We start from the raw sequence: 18,498 nt of genomic DNA on the forward strand, positions 1-18,498 counted from the left end.
ATTAAGCCTAGTTTGTTTTAAATACGGCCTCGCTAGTAATATTGTGGTGAACCTCTAATTTGGCGTGCGCACTGTAAGGCTCTCAAAGATACCTTGAAATAAAAACTACGCTTTTTTGCACTTACGTCTAAGCTCGTGTACTTGAACCAAACGAAACACGTTACGGCCTATAATAATGAGTTAGTTTTGAGCCGAACAATATATCATGGGAGGTCTTCTTTATCCAGCTGCGCTGCCTACTAACAAATGCTACGAATAAGAACACAGCAGGCTATCAGCAGCCACTGGAGACGTCTTCCTTTTTTCATTTCATTTATTAGTTGGAACTCTGTTCCTAAATACAGAAGCATTTCAGCTTCATAATCATAACATGTTGCCTAGGCGCAGAACCCACGCAGATAATGCACGAGAAGATTGCGGAGAATCGGAAGGCGAGGTTTTCACAGCGAAAAGACGGAGCCAGTTTCCTTTAGGGAGAGCACCGGTTTAGGTGGATGTGAGCATTATTATGTTGATTCATGCTTTGCTCGTTATCTACTTTTTTGTCAGCGAAGCGCAATGCGGAAAGGGTAGCACTCAACTCATGGAAAATTCAATAGTAAGAGATGGCTGGAACGTAAGTAGTAATAGTATCTTCTTTATATTATTGTAGATTAGCAGCAATATCTCATCGCAAAATCCCCAGCTAATTAGATGGCTTAGGGAATACAGGCTGTTGGTCCAAGAGCACACGTGCGTACTTGTTTGTCCTAATAAAAAGCCAAGTAGTAAGGTCTAAAATTACAGAAATGAACACAATTATCAGTGTGTTTATAACCTCAGAATACGTGAATGAGCACTGCAATACACTGATATGATTAATTAATTAATTTGTTTTTATTTATTTCTTATTAGTACCCTCAAGGCCCGGAGGCATTACAAATGGGAATGGTACATGATAACAGAGTAAATTATACGGGAAACATAACCTATACACAATGTGAGTTCCTTATTATACAATGAGAGCTAGTAGGGTATAGAAATAAAAGTAGAACTACATGTTCAAATAACAGCTAAGGTTAGAACTATGTATGGCACAGTGATGGATACGAGTGCGCGACAAATAACAGGGTCTTGAATGCAGTCAGTGGATCTGAGAGGGCCTTTCAGTTCCTTAGAAGTACGCGGTATGGAGGAGTCAAGGTATGTTTTCGTTCGGCACGGTGCAATACCGACTTTGTTGACACGGCTTACGTGTGAAGACGTGTAGGATGATGGGGGCATTCAGTGAGGACGTAGCTGTCGAGTACGATAATAGATTTTGTAATACAAGTACAGATGCGAACGCTTGGGATGGGTAGCAAGTGGATTGAGTTCGAGTGCGTTTCTGAATTCAGTGATGCTAGTTGTGCGATGATAGTTGGTGGTGATAAATCTAGCGGCGTTATTGCTGACAAGTTCATGTGCAATAACGAGAGTTTTAGAAAAGGGATCCTATATGGAAGACGCGTATTCAAGTCTTTCTGACTAGTGTTTTGTAGAGAAGTAGTTTCAGAGATAAAGGGGCAGAGAAGTTTTGACGGAGGTAACCTAGCCTGCGGTTAGCGTTGTTAATCATGATACTTGTGTGCCTAGTATAGTTGAGGAATGATGTTATGTTTCGGCTGAGATAGCGGTAGGAAGCAACAGGCTGCAAGATAACATCATTGAGAAAATAGCAGCTGGAGGTAGATGAGTTTCCAGTTACATGCCCAGCGTGGCACTTGTTAGGATTTAGTTGCATAAGCCATGTGTAACACCAGTTGCATATGGTGTCAAGGTCAGTTTGAAGGGCATTAGTGTCGTTATCGTTGCAAATTTGACGGAAAATGACGCCGTCATAAGTAAATAATAGGATGTTAGAAGAAACACAATCAGGCGGGTCGTTAATACATATTAGGAACATCAGGTGACCGAAAACGGTGGAAGCCCTGTGGAAGCCCTCAATGGAGAGATTTAGCAGATGATCTGTGACCATTGTACTGAACAAAATGACGACGGTTAGTCAAGAACTACTCAAGCTACTTAAGAAGAGTTGTATGTATATTAACTTTGTTTAACTTAAAGAAAAGTGGTTTGTGACATATTTTGTCGAATGCCTTTGAGTAATCAAGCAATATACAATCGGCCATGAAAGTACGATCCAAAATTAGGTGTAGTTTGGGGTGAATGAGACAAGCTGGGTTTAAGAAGGGGATTTTCGAAAGCCGTGTTCGGAAAAAGAATAAAATAGGATTGATTCTAGAAATTACGTATCTTCAGACGACAGAATATTTTAAACATTACACAGGGAATGCTGGTTAAGGAGATGGGGCGATAATTGTTAGGCAAAGTCTTATTACCATACCTATGGAGTGGAATGACCTTCCCGATCATCCAGTCAGCGGGGATATGGTGGATGTCACGACACTGCTCAAAAACTTCCGAAAGAATAATGTCGAATACGAGGTAGTGTATTTTTTCACATTCTTCTAATTAATTAGGTCTGTGCCAGGCGAGAAAGAATTTTTTAGTGAATCTATTTCCGTAGCAGCACCGCATTAATTGATGATTCTTGGGATTATAGGACGGTATTCGGGGTGGGACGGTGGGAGAGGTAGGTTGGTTACTGGTAAAATTTCATTAAGAGCGGAGGAACACTCGTCATCTGATATAGTAGCACCGGTATCGTTAACAAGGTTGATAATATTGTGACTAGAAGGGTTAATCATTCGCCAAAACATTTAGAGATTGTTAGTTGACATGGCAGGCAACGTTTCGTGAAGAAATTTAGTTCTAGCTAGAGTTGGTACTGAGACGTACATACTGTTAGCAGTAGGGCAGGCATTACAATGTGTGTCAGAAGTCTGAGCGGCACGGTATGCCCGCTTCATTCTATTTCGCAGGCATTTTAAGAGAGCGTAGTACTAAGGAGCGTTGATATTGGAGGAGAGCTTGCGCAAGAGGATTCACTTCTTTACGATTTCGTGAAGTTTAGTTTTTAAAAGCTGCCAGTTATCGTCAGCAGTCCGGTTATCCAAGTTATTAGAGAATTCGAGAAAATTTGATATTTTATTGTTAATTGATTCAAAGTTTGCTATATCATAATCTAAGATAAGTTTAGTACTCGCGTGCTTCCTTGAGATAGCGTTAATACCAAATTTCTGAAGTAGGTGGTCACTTAAACCACGTATGAACAAAATATTAGACGCAAGTTCAGGGCGTGACGTTAGTATTGAATCTGGCGTGTTGGCTGTTCCATTTGCAAGCCTGGTTGGCTTGCAGGCCAGCTGCGAAAGCGCAAACAATGAGCATTGATTCAAAAAATTTGTTGGATTTTGCAGCTGGGGGATGATCTGTAGGCGCAACTGAAAACCATTGTATGCTTGGGATATGAAAATCACCCATAGAAAGAATGGAGTGTTTGGAAACTGAGTGTTAATAGTGCCTAGCAGGTCACGTGACTTACTGAGAACGTCCCTCGCGTACTAATGCGGATGATAACACGCACCAAACATAAATTTACGATAACCTAGCTCGGCAACTGAACAAATGTTTCCTAGTTGAGAGTTCACAGCGGTAACCAGCGGCAGTACATGCTTCTTTAATGGCTAGCAGTACACCGCCGCCAAGGTGCAACATGAGATCGCATCGATAAATTGCAAATTGTGAGACGCTCGAGAAAGCATCATGATCATTAATGTTTGGAAGCAGCCAGGTTTCAGTTACGGCAGTGATATCAGCGTCACATGAATCAAGAGCTGAGTTCGAAGTGGCGACGTGTTTAGGAAGGCTGCGCGAGTCGCAGGTTTGAAAGGCCAAGCCTGGAGCACCGACCTAACTGTGTGATGACGGAACACCACGTCCCCTCGCTCATTTCTATGGGGAAGTGTCACGTAGCAATCTGCGTGCTGTCGAACTAACAACAGCACCGTTTATTTCACGAGTGGTGACCGACTTCAATTTCCGTAATACTGTTAGTCGCCGTGTCGTACACAAAGAATGACAGAATGACAGCGAAAATATATATAAAAAAATTGAGAGCTCATTGAAAACAAAATTGATGTTTAGCTTACCTAGAATACAGTTACCCGCCGCGGTTGCTCAGTGGCTATGGTGTTGGGCTGCTGAGCACGAGGTCGCGGGATCGAATCCCGGCCACGGCGGCCGCATTTCGATGGGGGCGAAATGCGAAAACACCCGTGTACTTAGATTTAGGTGCACGTTAAAGAACCCCAGGTGGTCGAAATTTCCGGAGTCCTCCACTACGGCGTGCCTCATAATCAGAAAGTGGTTTTGGCACGTAAAACCCCATATATTATTATTATTATTAGAATACAGTTGATCTATATCACGGTTACCGCAATTCGGATGTCATGGTTCTGTGTGCCTGGGCAAGAAGAGGACTCATACATGGTTTCATGTCTTTGAACGGTGCTTTTAAATATTACGATATTGTTCAAAATATACTTTCAGGTGTCAGTTCAATTGTTACGATGTTCCTTCTTGTCTTTGCGTCTCGTTGTCTCTGTGTTGCACGTCGGATTGCCATTCGTTTAATATTTTTTCTTCGATCTTCTTCCGAAAGCTATATTAGCGTGCTTAAACCTGGTATCTTTACTCGATAGTAAGCTCAAATTTTGTTTGTGTTCCAATGCCTAATTTTAGTCAGGATATTGCAGGCTCAATTTCGCAACATTTGGACGACACACAGAAGAGCAACACACACCACAGAGTGCTTATAGAGCCTCTAATATACTATACCAACACGCCCAGTCCTCAACCTTGGCAAGTTTCGTCTCCACTTCAATGCGACCTTTTAATTGTGTTAGCGTTCTGTGGTGTGTGTTTTTTTCTGTGTGTGTCGTCCAAATGTTGCGCATTCGAGCCTGTAATATGCTATACCAACAAGCCCAGTCCTTGGCAAGTTAGTCAGGACCTATGAAATATTGAAATTGTTTGCTTAAGGGCTTAGCAGTAGTCTAGTGGCGAAAAAAGTTGACTACAATGGAATCGAAATTTGCAGAAAATGTTAAGCACGGGTGAATATGAATAGACGATGAATTCCTAGAATGGTAATACTTGAACCTGCTGCTAGGAATATAAATTGTGCCTAGCGATGACGTACTCACCATACCAGAAAAAAAAACATGAAGTGGATAGAAGGGACGCGTCGTTAGCTTCACCGATGTCATTCCCGTCATCCCACTTTGTTTCATCAGTGCGAGTAGCACCATGCTGTCAAGGTAAGGATTGTGGGAGGGGCTGTGCAGCAGATAGGCGCCATCAACGGTAATTTCTGTCTACGCTCCATTTCTGATCCTCATTGCGTATAGCCATTCTCACACGACAAATATTTATCGGTGCACTTGACTACGATTGCAGTGTTTTCGATATCTAAAGGAAATATCAGAGTCATGCTGCCGAAGATTTCCTGCTTGTCCTCTAGATAACATCATGCCGTTCGAACGAAAGATGACGTAAAGTGCTTCGCCTTACTATTGTTTCCAACAGTGCCTGCGGTGTATTGCTGAAATAATTATCTTTTTAAACCTGTACCATGCGCTGTTGTGCAGCCTTCCATATTGTTTGTTATAGTACGTTAGACTACTGCATTAGTGAACAAGTGACCACGAGTGTAAGAGTTTCAACCAAAGCAGACGGACACCGCCTCGGTCTTGCGACCTTCTACTATGTATCCTTTAAGGACTTGTTGGTTTAGATATTCACAAACGTTGACAGCATGCATCCGTAGGACACACAATCTGTCTTTACGTATACGTGGCAAGCAATAATTTATCAAGAAATGTTTCACGTTATCTTTTATATTGCTTGCAGATTCACCTGCAGTTATAATGAAAAGGTGTCTCAGTTTATAAGCCTCGTCTGCTGCTACTTGCACTCACTTCTTGGCCAGGTGCTTTCTAACGCCAAACATATTAAGACTATGCCCTTGTGTTTTGCGAAATGTCAAAGTGACCGTGACTCTTGAAGTTCACCTTTACGGAGCCCATAAGTATGTCTGAACAAGGGTGCAATTGTAAAATATTGAAAAAGTCACAATCCCAATACGGATAAGAAGGACCGCAACTATAAGTTCTCTAGTAACAGGAGACCGCATAACGATGTACTTTCTAATCAGACTGATAGCGACCTGTTCTGTGACCGTGTCGCTGTGCGTTAACAATAAGAGATAAACTGCAAAAGAGAAACAACTCAAACGTCGTTAGTGCTCCACTAGTTTCTTTCTGACCGCAAGCAGGATTGTGAAAACAAAACCAAAATGGATAACAACTCGTACCTGTTTTCTAATTATTGCAAGCAGTATTCCGAATTTCAATACCTGTCTCAGAGGTTGTGCTATTGAATTCGCATTCTATTTGGGAATCTGATATTCTAAATTGTAGAATATTCATTTCTTGAGAATATGCAAGGCACAGAGGCACTTCTTGGAGTCTAAAAGGCGAGGGAGTGACATGAGTGGGGAATCTTTGAAATAATTCTGCCGCATTCGATCAGTCGTTGTTTGGTAGGGACACGGGATTCTGAGCAAACGCTAAGTGCAGATACATTGTGCTGAATAAATTTAGCCTTTCACAATTGATGCCTCACTTTTAGCCAACCTCTATGTGAGTTTGTTTCCTCAATTTAGGCTGAGCAACTTATCACTTAACCATACACACCGTGTTCTTATCCCGTTTAAACAATTTAAAGATATGTATTATCACATTTTTATCTTTCACGAACCCAACACTATTTGTGCATCAATTGCAAGCTGTTCCTTTCTTTTTTTACTTTTATTGTCACAGTGCACAATATAACACTAATGAGTTGTTTTTGAATTACAAGCTCTTACTTACAGGGCGTTTATTTGCTAACAGGATTAGATACGTTCAGTAGTGCCTGTGAAGAAGTAACGCAAATCGGGTCACGAAGCCCCTTTTTTTCCGAGGCTTTATCAAAATTATATATCGCATTTGTCCGACTTAACAAAATCTATGTTCAATACATAATTTGGAAGTTTCATTTAAAGAATATTTTTATCAAATTTTATTCAGCAATAGAAATATTCGACGGTCCCTATAATATATCTAAATGGGGTATTGTGTTGGGCTACTCTGTATTTTCTGAACTTGAATGAAGCAGCATGTAATATAGGACGCCGACGACACAAGACTAAAAGTATATCTTCTTTTCACAGCACTACTTCTTTAACACTGTATTCTTCAAGTTCCATATGTTAAGCTTTCCCGCGCAAGTAAAGTTGAATCATAATGTCAACTGTGTTGATCATGTCATCAGGAACTTTTTGATCACTTGTTGTCTTTTTCACCATTGCAGTTTTTTGCACGTCGCCTACAATTCGTGATGTTGAAGAGGACCTACAATGTCACTGGGGGGCTCAACGACTCCATGTGCATCATGGTTCCATTTGCGCCCAAGATAGATAGGAAGCAACACTCGCTGAATGCGACGTTCACTTATCGCAACTTGAGCTCCACGTATAAGCTGCATCCTGATAACACTGCAGACAACACTTCTTATTGGTAAGACGATAGAAAAATTTCTCAAGACACAATACTTCTGCTAAAAGAGGACTTGAGGTCTTTGTCAAAATTCTCGTTATTCTCCATACATTCGCATTTACATTGAGCATATTAGTACATTTACGTGGACGGTAAATCATTTAATTCGATGAAGAGCTGCCCATCTGAGTGGCAGTTCACAACCAGAAGCTGTAGAAGGCACTGATGTGATAGAATGCAATGTGCTGCAATGAAAAAGAAATATATATTTTACACATTTCCTTACAGTTCTTTGCTTTAATCGCCTACATTTCCTCTGCAAGATGTCGGTGCATTGCGCTGATAGCCATTTTCCTCGACAAGCCCTCCTAAATTCATGGCCTGCTTAACGACATCAAATCAACCGGCCACGTAGTTCGATAATAATGATGATGATGATAATGATGACGATTTTCATCCAAGGAGTCTAGCGCACTAGGGGCCCGAGCGAAAAATTTCACGGCCGGAGGTAGAGTGAAAGAAACTTTTATTAAAAGAGTTCAGAGGTAGAATGGAAAAAAGGAAATGAAATTCCGAATACTACACGAGTGAGGAGACACAATAACTGAAACAACAATGAAAAATATGTTAATGAAGGAGGTATGAAAGTACTCATGACTTAAGTTTTTTAGAAAATTACCTTAGTTAAAAAATAAACTGATGAGTGAAGAATACCAAGGTGAAAATATCAAAACGTCAGGACGGAATTTGTTCGGCGTCACTTAGATATAAAATAGTGCAAAACCTTCATTCCTCTGTCCATACAATGTAGCGTTGAAATTGCAGATGATGTAATACAAGAATTGTCCTGCCAAATATAACTTGAATGAGAAAGAAATCGGCAGCACATTCATTCATTGTAATAGTTTGGCGACTCTAATGTGATTGACTGTCATCTTGTGATGTGAGCGCAATTAGGGACGATATGTTTTTATGATGATTACATGAAAACAGGTACATACCCAGTGACAGATGTTATTTCAGCCAAGTTTGCGTGAGAGAGGTTCATCGTCGTGCATATCCACTGATCTATGATGGCGGTAAATGATTTATTGGGCAGCTACCCACTGTGACTGTCATTGTTGCTCTGCACAGATGGCATATGGCATCTGTAATAGGCTTAAAAATTGATTGTTTGCACAATATAACTAGAAAATGTTCAGATCGCAGTGAAAATTATTATTAAATATGAGAGCCACACCAAGTGACCCAAGTTGATGGGTAATATATAGGTACCTAGTGCCTCTTGTAGTTCCAACGACTAACTTTGAACGTGATTCCTTCAGCAGAGAAACCCAACGCGGTTACCATTTGACCATGGGCAGCCCAGTAAATAAAGTTGACGCGAAAGGGGTTAGGTGCATGCTTATATACAGCATTACCGCAATTCGCGTTACGTTCTGTAAAAAGCTTGCAATCGAATTAAAATCTCACTCTTACTATGGCGAGCCTCAACACAAGTTTGCAAGACGTGGTCTGATGTTGGTGAGCGTGATTGCGAGTTACACTGGACAAGTATGACGGTTAGAAGTATTGCGTCTTAGTTAAGGCGGTTGAGCGTGATTATGTTGACTACGAGTTTGTTTTGATCCTGAACTAGTGACCTATTTCGGCATTTAGTGAATTAGTTGCTCCTTTTTCTTAATTGTTGATCCTGGCAAAGCCACCTAGGCGCGCAGGAGGACCATGAAAACGAGCCCAACAACTATCTCGGCTCGCCGAAGCATTGCGAGCACGCTAAAACACCTGCAAGATAAGGTGTGCGGACCGTGTGTGCACTCAGCCGCGCAGGCCGCTCTGTGCAGCCACGGCAATGCCGGAAGTATAGACGCACGCTCACCCATTCTACCTAGCGACCGCTCGATTGCGGTACCGGGCCCTCACCTTGGCTCCACCATCCCTTCTGCCTTGTAAGCACTGATGATGTGAGTTAGAATGCATCGCGCAGAACACGATTGCGTGCATCAATCATTCTGGTACCGTCTGTCACCTCTCACCCTCGTACCCACAGCATATGGTGTGCGCTGGAAGCTTAACGCACTTGAACTTTTACGGAACATCCTGGTGACGTAGAAAACTCGCCTACGGTGTCCGGATGGTTATTTAGAAATAACGGCTGCGCTCTGCCAATTAAAACAAGAAGCATATCTGCAGCGCTTATTCGGCAGCGCTTACGTCGCTTCCTTAGCAGTCGCTGTTTTCCAGATTGCTACTCAGGGCACAGAAACATTCTTTCTGCTCACACACGCGTGAAGGAGGCAGCTACAATATAGATTTCTGAAAGCTGGCGAAAGATATTACATATACATTTTCAATTTGTCTGAAAAAAAGTTGTAAGGCACGCTGAAGTTTAAACTGAGACTGACGTTTTTTTATTGTTTCAGGCCCATTGCAATATTTCAGTTGCATTTCTATGCGCGTAAACTCAAAGGAGGAGCAAGCTTACGAAAGACAGGTTTGGACTTTGTGAATCCAACGGCTGTGATGCGTAAGTACACGCAAAACTACTACGGGTATGTGGTAAATTGATTTGCAAATTGAATTTTAAATTACTAAATAAATAGTCTTACCACCCTGATGATGACTTGATGAATAGATTCATACTTCGACCAGTTCCCGAAATCTATTGATGCTGCTGCGTATTGCTAACCTTATACTGCAGATGTGTACACTCATTTTGTGTAACTGTATATATATATATATATATATATATATATATATATATATATATATATATATAAATTCAGCCGGTCTTTGTTCGTTCATAGGTTACTTACAGAAATAGTGGCAGAATGGGACGTTTCAGCCAGAGAACCGGCCTTTATAATATTGTGTACATGATGTTTCTGTGCAGAATGCTTGTAGCCTGGTATATATTCAATTTGTATTTGTTCCTACATTCCCTTCTTACCTTTTCGAATTATATTTTTCATAATTTTGCACTTTTCGAACTGTGGCAAGCGGTTTCTTTCCTCTTTACAATCGAAAACCTGACTGACAACGTGCGTTCTCTCCACCCACAGCTAAAACTGGAAAAGTAAGAAGCTCATGTAGGCTACTCTACACAAACCCCGATTAATTGCGGCTCTTCAGCCGAGAGATCGAGTAAAGAAACGCCGCAATGACCCATGATATATATATATATATATATATATATATATGTGTGTGTGTGTGTGTGTATATATAAATAAATAATATGTAGGCGCCCAGAGTGGTTCAAATGTAATGGGCGTCTCTAACAAATGAAGTTTATTCAACTAACGCACGCAGATTGTACGGTCACTTTTGCGGTAAATGATTTTAACTTGCGTCGGTACGCAGTGTTCGGGGAGTATTTCGTGAAGAGCGGGAACGCAGTTTTCGGGATTTTCACACTAGTTCAAGTGCGACAGAAATCTAGAGCAGGCGGTGCCCTGCATGTATATTTCTAAACACTTGCTTTCGGCGCACCAACCTTTAATGACATTCAGTCAGAACGCACTTATGCCAACTCTGCACGCCGTGTTCTCTCTATTTTTTCCTACTGGCTGAAATTTTAAGACTTGCACTACCTCCTGTATCACACCACGAAAACCCCCGGATGCATGTCAAGAAGTGAACTGACCCGGAGAAGAATTGCTCGCAATAAAGCTTTAATAAATGATGAACTATTACTAGTTACATAAATATTGCTAACGTTTTGAAATCTGACACAAATATGCTCTTGCCCGTGTATGCACCACTGTTTTGTTTATATTCAACATGCAGCATAGACGAAGTGCACAAACCTATACTTAAATACTATATGTTTAACGGTGATCAATGTTAACAGATGGATGGAATTTCCGTCACTAACGGCGCAGCGTCATTGTCAGCGTTACTGTTGTATTTAGATGCAACTCCCTGAATTCAAAAATGGGTCACTGAATGTCCAATTTCTTAGTGAAAATCTTGGGGCAAATGTGCTTCAAGAAAATCAAACTGATGTTGTCCGTATATGAAAAGTGTCTTAACGGTTAGAGCGAGAAAGTTACTCACGAAAATTTTATTTATTATACGTTTTATGATGCTTTTTTCGGGATGAAATTCATGTTCGCCAAAGTAAATAAACCTTCCGTTGAAGCATATTTGATGTAGTTGCTACAGGTGCGTATTGAAATTATTCTTCCGAGAAGCTTGTCCATGCAGCTTTATGTCACAATAATTCACTGTATAACTGATGTCATAGCAGAATGAATGCCAACCCCCATCGCGTCATCTAATTAGAGTATATAAAGATTTTCAAGGAATGGCATGGTATGAATGTGTCATAACTTAGCGCAATGAAGTTTTTAATTGGCCTGGTTGTATTTTGCAATGCCAAGGTAGCAGCCGTAAAAACCCGAAAAATATTTTATCAACTCTCGTGGCGGCACCCTTTTACAGGATGAAAAACTATTCAGACGATCCAGGCGCATTGGCGCTTTCATGCTGTCCCGCTTCAATCGGGAATACACGAAGCGAGCACGAAGGTATCTAAAAGCTTCAGAACCGTAGGGTTCGTTATGCTGCGACAGCAACCGAGTGAAGAGGATGCACTGTCAGGCATCTTTTTATCAGCTCAACGGTGCAGCATGGACACATTTCTGCCTTCCGATTTTGGCATAGGCTTTGTGAATGCACAGGTCTTAGCAGAAGGGACAGTAAAGATCAAGCCAACGTGTTCTATTAATCAACGCCGACTAACACCAGTGGTTTGCCTTTAGTCTTAGTCAATGCACCTTGGAGGTCTGACGCTTGCAAAGCTTTTGGCGGCACTCCTGATCCTGCCAGCGTTATGAGACACCCGGCAGCTGTCTGGGCGATGTTCCTTCCCCGAAGCTTCTGACTTGCGTGCTGAGTCACGACGTGTCCTCGTGGTACATTTGCGTATTACTTGAACGCCGCCCGAGGGCGTCCATCACTACGGTACACCTTACTATAGCTGTCAGTGGGTCAGTGGAATTCATACCGGATGCTCTTCAGCAATGACGACTGCGATTCGTCAATATAATCCCAGAGACCACGCACGTAATCTCTATAGGGCCCACTTTCGATGTGCCAACCCTCGCTTCCCCCCGCTCCTCAAGTAGCCAAGAGCCGCGCAGAGACACATCTCTACTAATTAGAAAACTTTAACGCACCGTCTAGAAATGGGGGAATAACGAATTGCATTAATTTGAAATAGACGAAACAGGCTAAACGATTGAGAAATGACCCACTAATCGCAACTCCTAATAGAGTTGAATTGTTTTTGCACAAAAGCAATAAGTAATAAGTACTCCCCATATACAAAGAATCTAAATTATAATAAAATATAATTATGGATTTAGAACAACAGGTACGCAAAGCTCCTACCATCAGCTGAGATGTTTGCATCGTATAATGTTACTACTGATCGTGCCATTTACACTTGCAAATACAAGTCTGCATTACAGCACTTCTTTGTTTGTTTTCCATGAGTTTGCCCAATAGCCTGCTGACGTGAAAGAAACACCCCGTAAAAATACGTAGGTGATTCTTTATACTGATGTTTTACTTATAACGCCTAGTGTCTTTTTCTACGATCAACACTTCCAAAAATCTCAAATTCATTTCCCGCTCTCGATAAAGTGCTCCCTGTTAGTTTTGCGAAAGTGAAAACTAAGATACCGCCTCCAACGCGTTTGCAGGAGAATGTGTGTAGTGTTTGACTTAAATGAAACTGGTATTTTTCCGACACAGGTGAATACGGATATGCTCTTTCCCCACCATTTTGGCGTATCATGTACTGCAACAGCCGCTGTGCCGTTGTTGACGTCCGCCAGCTGACGTTTACCACGACTTGTAAGTTCACAAAGGACGCCGCAAAGTTGCCCGTTCCTTCAGAAACTCAAATCTTGTAACATATCTCTCACGGTTTACCATCATTCGGCGAAAGCAATTGTCGTTTGAATTCACGTAAATTTCTACCTCAAGTTGTTATGCTTGCTGGAATCTCTGACGGTATTTTCACGTTTCTTTCATTATATACATGCCCTCAGGAGAGCGCTCGCAAGAACTGTATCATGTGAGAGGCCAAATATATTTCGTGGATCAAATTGCAAAATATTATTACCTTCAGTGAGAGCATCGCAATTCAGTAACATCAAATTAACAGGTTTCTACAGCAAGCTTCGGCCTTCGAAGGCTCGCAATACTGATGCTACTTTCTAAATTCATTTGCATGAGGTGCAGTTTATCGAAATAACACGTTCTGTGCCAGAGAAGGGACCCAAATAGTATATTGGCCCAGCTGATGTTCTTGTTACAAACTGATCAAAAGGTTTTCGACAGCAGTAATCAATTTCAAGCATGAATCAATTTTCAGTAGGCTATACCTTCCTTTCCAAGACTCTTTACGAGTAAGTGATACAAATTCAGCCGAAACCTTACGTGTGCTGCACTCGTCATGGTACCTGAACCTAGGAATGTTGCATTCAAAAATCATAAAGAAAAATATTTAAACAAGTGCTTCCTCGAAACGCCAGAAAAGCAACTTGCCGCAGGTGGTGAACGATCCCACCTCTGGGTTTATTGACCGGTAGCCTTCGCCCAGAAAGATCAAGTTCTCGTGACGCCTGTGGCAGAAAGGATGTTCCACATCCGCCGCCAAAATTTGTGAGTGGTGGCGTTGGCTAACACTCTCAGGGTTTTACTAGGATTCATAAATACTCAAGTGGATGGGCAAACGGCGCCGCGGTAGCTCAGATGGTAGAGCGACGCACGTGAAATGCGAAGGTTGTGGGATCGTTCCCCACCTGGGGGAAGTTATTTTTTCATCGACTTTCATTTTCAATAATTTATCGTTTCTTTATTCATTTATTAAGCGCAAGTAATTTCCCCTATGTTGTCCTTGGTGTGAGTGTTTGTTGGCTTCTTATGATATTCCTCGGCGCAGCCATTTAGTTGAAACCTAAGCGGCCAAAAAGGAACGGTTGCTTCGTGTTAAAAATGGGCGGGCCGAATATAAAAAAAATTTCTTTAATACGAAAATGGTTATTTGTCCGAAATAATACAATGGCGACAGTGCAAAGTAATATTAGAATAACTATAAATTCATCGGCAATCCAGCGTCTTGCATGTTTCTAAGGGAAATGGCAAGTTCCCTCGAGAGTGACCGATTTGTTATCGCAGTACAAATAAATGCAGCTGCTCCAATTCTGGACACCAAGAAAATGTACCATTTTCGTACTATTTAAACAGGGAGGACTCTATCCGTTTACGCACGTTAAGAAACCCAATTCAGGAGACTGGAGACAAAACAGCAACAATGGGATGATTATGTGATTGAATCCGCCATATCGTTTACAAGGATCAGTAACCAAAACACCCTGCTTCTTTCGCAAGTGCCTTGTCGTTTATTTTCTATCGCCGCTTTTACGATGGTCAGATTTTTAGTTGGCTTTGAGTGTTTCCTGTCCACGCTTTTCTAAATGGTGACTGTTGATATAACCAATTATCACACGCACGGCGTTGGCTACACGTCACATAAGCTTTCAGCGGTATACGTGCTAGCTTGTTTTCAGGAAATGGATTTTAATTCTTGCCATGCGGTTTAACCTTACATTGTATATCTGTTGCTACTAAGCAGTAGGCGGCTAAATCACTGGCGTGCAAATGCTCCAGCGTGCATTCAATGTTCCACTGTAGAAAACTTTGGAGCATAACTAATTAAACTGGCCAATTTGATTGCCTTTTTTCTTTGGTTTGTTTTTGCAGTTGCAGGTCAGAAGCCCACCCCCCGCAAGCGACAATGTGAACTGTGGATCAGCGTAAGTGTAGGGGAGGCCAAGCAAGAAAATTACAACGAAAGGAAACAAATAATTTGCGAAGAATTTTTCAAAAGATGGTGCGACACCACAAATCTACAAGACATATACAATCCGGAGATGTGTGCCCGACAGATTCAGATATCCGGCTCATAGCATGTGTTTCTTAAAGATGACCAATAGCAATTCTCTTCACCTGAAATATGACCAGATATCGAGAAAAAAGTGAATATGAAATAAAAGAGGGCAAACGAGCGATTTCGTCTTGCCTCATGTGGATATTGAAAGCCAACGAGTTATCATTTAGAGTATGCGCCTTCAAGAGACCGCTACTCTGTAACATTAGACTGCTATATGTTTTGTGTTAATCAGAGGATATATTAGCAATCGCATGCGAAAGATATGTGTCCTTGGCATCTCAGGGTGGATATCCAGTGGATGCAGAAATCGGCCGCATCAGAAAAGGCAATATCGGTGAAGGTGATTAAAAAAATATTGTTTTACATTTTCGTCTTTAATTTTATGACACCTGTGAAAACTGCGAAATTGAAGCCCTGAAATTGTGCACTCGTGTATACTAAGGACGCATTTTAAAACTTACTCAAGTTTTCGGATACCTAACCACTAAATTAGCAAAGAGTGCATAGGCGTTCTAGGTATTATTTTTAGGAACTGCTCGAAAGCGGCATTCTGAAAGCTGCGAGCGAAAGTTACATTCTATTTTTCGGTGCTTATGTGTAAGGATTTGCCAAAAGTGCCCTTAGGTTTGGTGCTTAGAGAAGGTCTAAGGTGCCACGACAAAAAAGAATAATAACAACGGGCTCAGCCCGACGTGTGTGAGCGAAAGCCAGGCACCATCTGAGCCGGTTTAACAGAAGCTGGACCAACACGCCTGGCCCGGTCGTGCACACGTTGAGTCAACGGTACCAGAAAACCAAACCGTATTTATTGCGACAAATTAGTTAGTTGTGCACGACTAGGCCGAATTCGCCATCCATGGCAATTTTAGCGGCGCATTTTCGCATTCTCATTTATAGCCATCATCTTCCAGTGCGGAGACTCAGGTTTGAGAGCCACCCACCGCCATTGAAGACACTGTACAAGCAGGACACATGCACTGGAAGCTGCTCTAATAATTATTGCTTGGAACGTTTGGCGTCGAGCCATTGGGCAGGCCGGTGAAAAGTGTGATGTGATAGCTGGCGACACCGCATGGTTTGACAGCGTGCTGATCAGTTGACATTTTCTGCTCACATGACATCTGACATTGCGTAGTATGCCCGCACCCCATAGAGCGGTGTCAGTTAGGTGACACCTAGTTTGGGCCTGTTTTTCCTATAAGGTGACTAGATTTGACATGTATGTTAGCAACCATAGTTCTGTTACACAGTCTAAACTTGATTGCTCTTTGTATCTCCATAACGCGACCAGTGCTGAAGGGCATCGTGTGTTCTAGTGGCCCTTGGCCACAATTCCGATTTCTGTCAGATGGAGGAGACCAATCCATCACCTCGCTCTCAGATGAGTCAGCATCCAGAAACATGTCCTGATTGTCTTTTTTTTTGTTGCAGGACACAGCGATGCTCATTTACCTACTAATATTTATCACAGAGCGCACTCGCTCAAACAAAAGTAGAAAATGTACATCACGATAATAAACAGCACCAAGTAGCAAACGTATACCGTTTATTATTATAACCATACTCATGCGGTATTAGTATTTATTCGCGAAAGTCAAAATGCCATCACCGTCACTGCACCGCCATCGCACAGTCGTCGTTATCGATTTGTTTCATACCGTCGTCGGAATGTTGTCGTGACAGTGCCATCGTCAAAATCTCAGTTTCGCATTCGACTATCATCGCGTCGTTGTTCCCATACCGCTGTAGTCATGGTATCGTCGCCAAGTTGGCGTTTCACCATCGTTATTGCGTCAGTATTGTCATCCCATTGCCAGCGTGTTGCATCACACCACCTTAGTCGATGCATCGACGTCATTCCTTGTTTGTCATTCTATCGTAATGATGCTGTCCTCATTCAATTGTGATTATACTCCCGTTATCATGCCGTCGTCACCATTGCGGCGTCACACAGACGCAATCCTGCATCTGTTGTCATACGGTCTTCGTCATTACGCATTAAACGTGCAATGAGCGTCATTCCCGGATTTTCTTCCGGCTGACGTTACACTTTCGTCTGCACGCCATCTTCATCATACAGTCATCTCTTTGTATTGATGTTGTCGTCGCCACGATGTCGTCGTTATACCGTCTTCACAATTTAAGAACTGACATCTCATGGTCGTCGCTAATTGTCTTTGTCGTTCCTTCGATATCTTTCCGTCATGGTCATTCCATCGTCAATGCACCGGCGTCATACAAATGTCGTCAGGTCTCCGCGCTCATGGACTACCTTGGCAGGTCAGTGCCATAGTAAAGTGGAATAATATTGAAGTATTTGGCATGCAGCCGAAACAACAAAAGTCTCACACTTACCACTACGCGCGGTAAATAAACGTGACAACAGTTATATTGTCTTTCGCTGCAATGGTCGATCGCTATTCGCATTACCGCTGACAGTCATCTTGAGATGAGTTCTGCCGAAAGTTTTTTTTTTATATAAACCGTCGTTTGCGGGAATAGCGTTGCACCCGCACTGATCTCATGCAGTGTCAACCATGGCTCTCTGTCTCTCTCTGATGGAGCCAAGCTTATATCTGCCAAGTGCTTGGGAACACTTTTTATGAAATTGCAGGCAAGAGCAGCGAAATGAGGGAGGGGAGGCGAGAAAAGGGCGCTACAAACCTAACGGTGCGGCGCCCAAGAAGCTCTCTGGAATGAAAGCAGGTGTCAGATACGAGTTTAAGAGCAATGAGCAATGGCTTAGAGCTTCAGACGGCTCTGCTGGTGCACAGGAGATTGAATTCACTAAGTCCTAGAAGCACTCAGCAACCACCGTCAGCAAAGTAAAGTTTTGGGAAGAAAGCTTCGTTTTAATAAATAGGTTATTAAATAAACAAATTAATGAAACTCAGACTCATAGCAAAATATAAATGTCTATTTCTGAGTTAGACCCGCCACTGAATATAATCGATTGCGTGCTATTGCAGCGTATTAGTGCGAAGAGCACCTATGAGCTGGAAGTGGGCG

The 18,498-nt window shown here is 42.0% G+C and overlaps 1 protein-coding gene across 5 annotated transcripts; it reads left to right on the forward strand.

Annotated features, from left to right (window-relative positions):
- Positions 1 to 391: 391 nt before the first annotated feature.
- LOC126543858 (uncharacterized) lies at positions 392 to 15,636 on the forward strand. Of its 5 annotated transcripts, none has more exons than XM_055062400.2 (5): positions 392 to 616; positions 7,375 to 7,544; positions 9,947 to 10,050; positions 13,284 to 13,385; positions 15,300 to 15,636. In XM_055062400.2, the coding sequence occupies exons 1-5, from the start codon at positions 509 to 511 to the stop codon at positions 15,503 to 15,505; spliced, it is 690 nt and encodes a 229-aa protein (XP_054918375.2). In that variant the 5' UTR covers positions 392 to 508; the 3' UTR covers positions 15,506 to 15,636. The 5 variants fall into 5 exon arrangements, with proteins under 5 accessions (XP_054918375.2, XP_050046948.2, XP_072140862.1 ...); XM_050190991.3 differs by having other exon boundaries at positions 393 to 616; positions 7,339 to 7,544; XM_072284759.1 differs by having other exon boundaries at positions 400 to 496; positions 7,339 to 7,544.
- Positions 15,637 to 18,498: the final 2,862 nt, after the last annotated feature.

Source organism: Dermacentor andersoni, chromosome 10, assembly GCF_023375885.2.
Source record: "Dermacentor andersoni chromosome 10, qqDerAnde1_hic_scaffold, whole genome shotgun sequence".
Taxonomy (NCBI): Eukaryota; Metazoa; Arthropoda; class Arachnida; order Ixodida; family Ixodidae; genus Dermacentor; species Dermacentor andersoni.

What these genes read in the sequence shown, in the direction of transcription:
- LOC126543858 (XM_050190991.3), top strand. Translation starts at nt 509, where the DNA reads ATGTTGATTCATGCTTTGCTCGTTATCTACTTTTTTGTCAGCGAAGCG. An exon ending in GCAGACAACACTTCTTATTG is followed by an intron (nt 7,545 to 9,946) that starts GTAAGACGATAG and finishes TTATTGTTTCAG; the next exon opens with GCCCATTGCAATATTTCAGT. An exon ending in GCTGACGTTTACCACGACTT is followed by an intron (nt 13,386 to 15,299) that starts GTAAGTTCACAA and finishes TTGTTTTTGCAG; the next exon opens with TTGCAGGTCAGAAGCCCACC.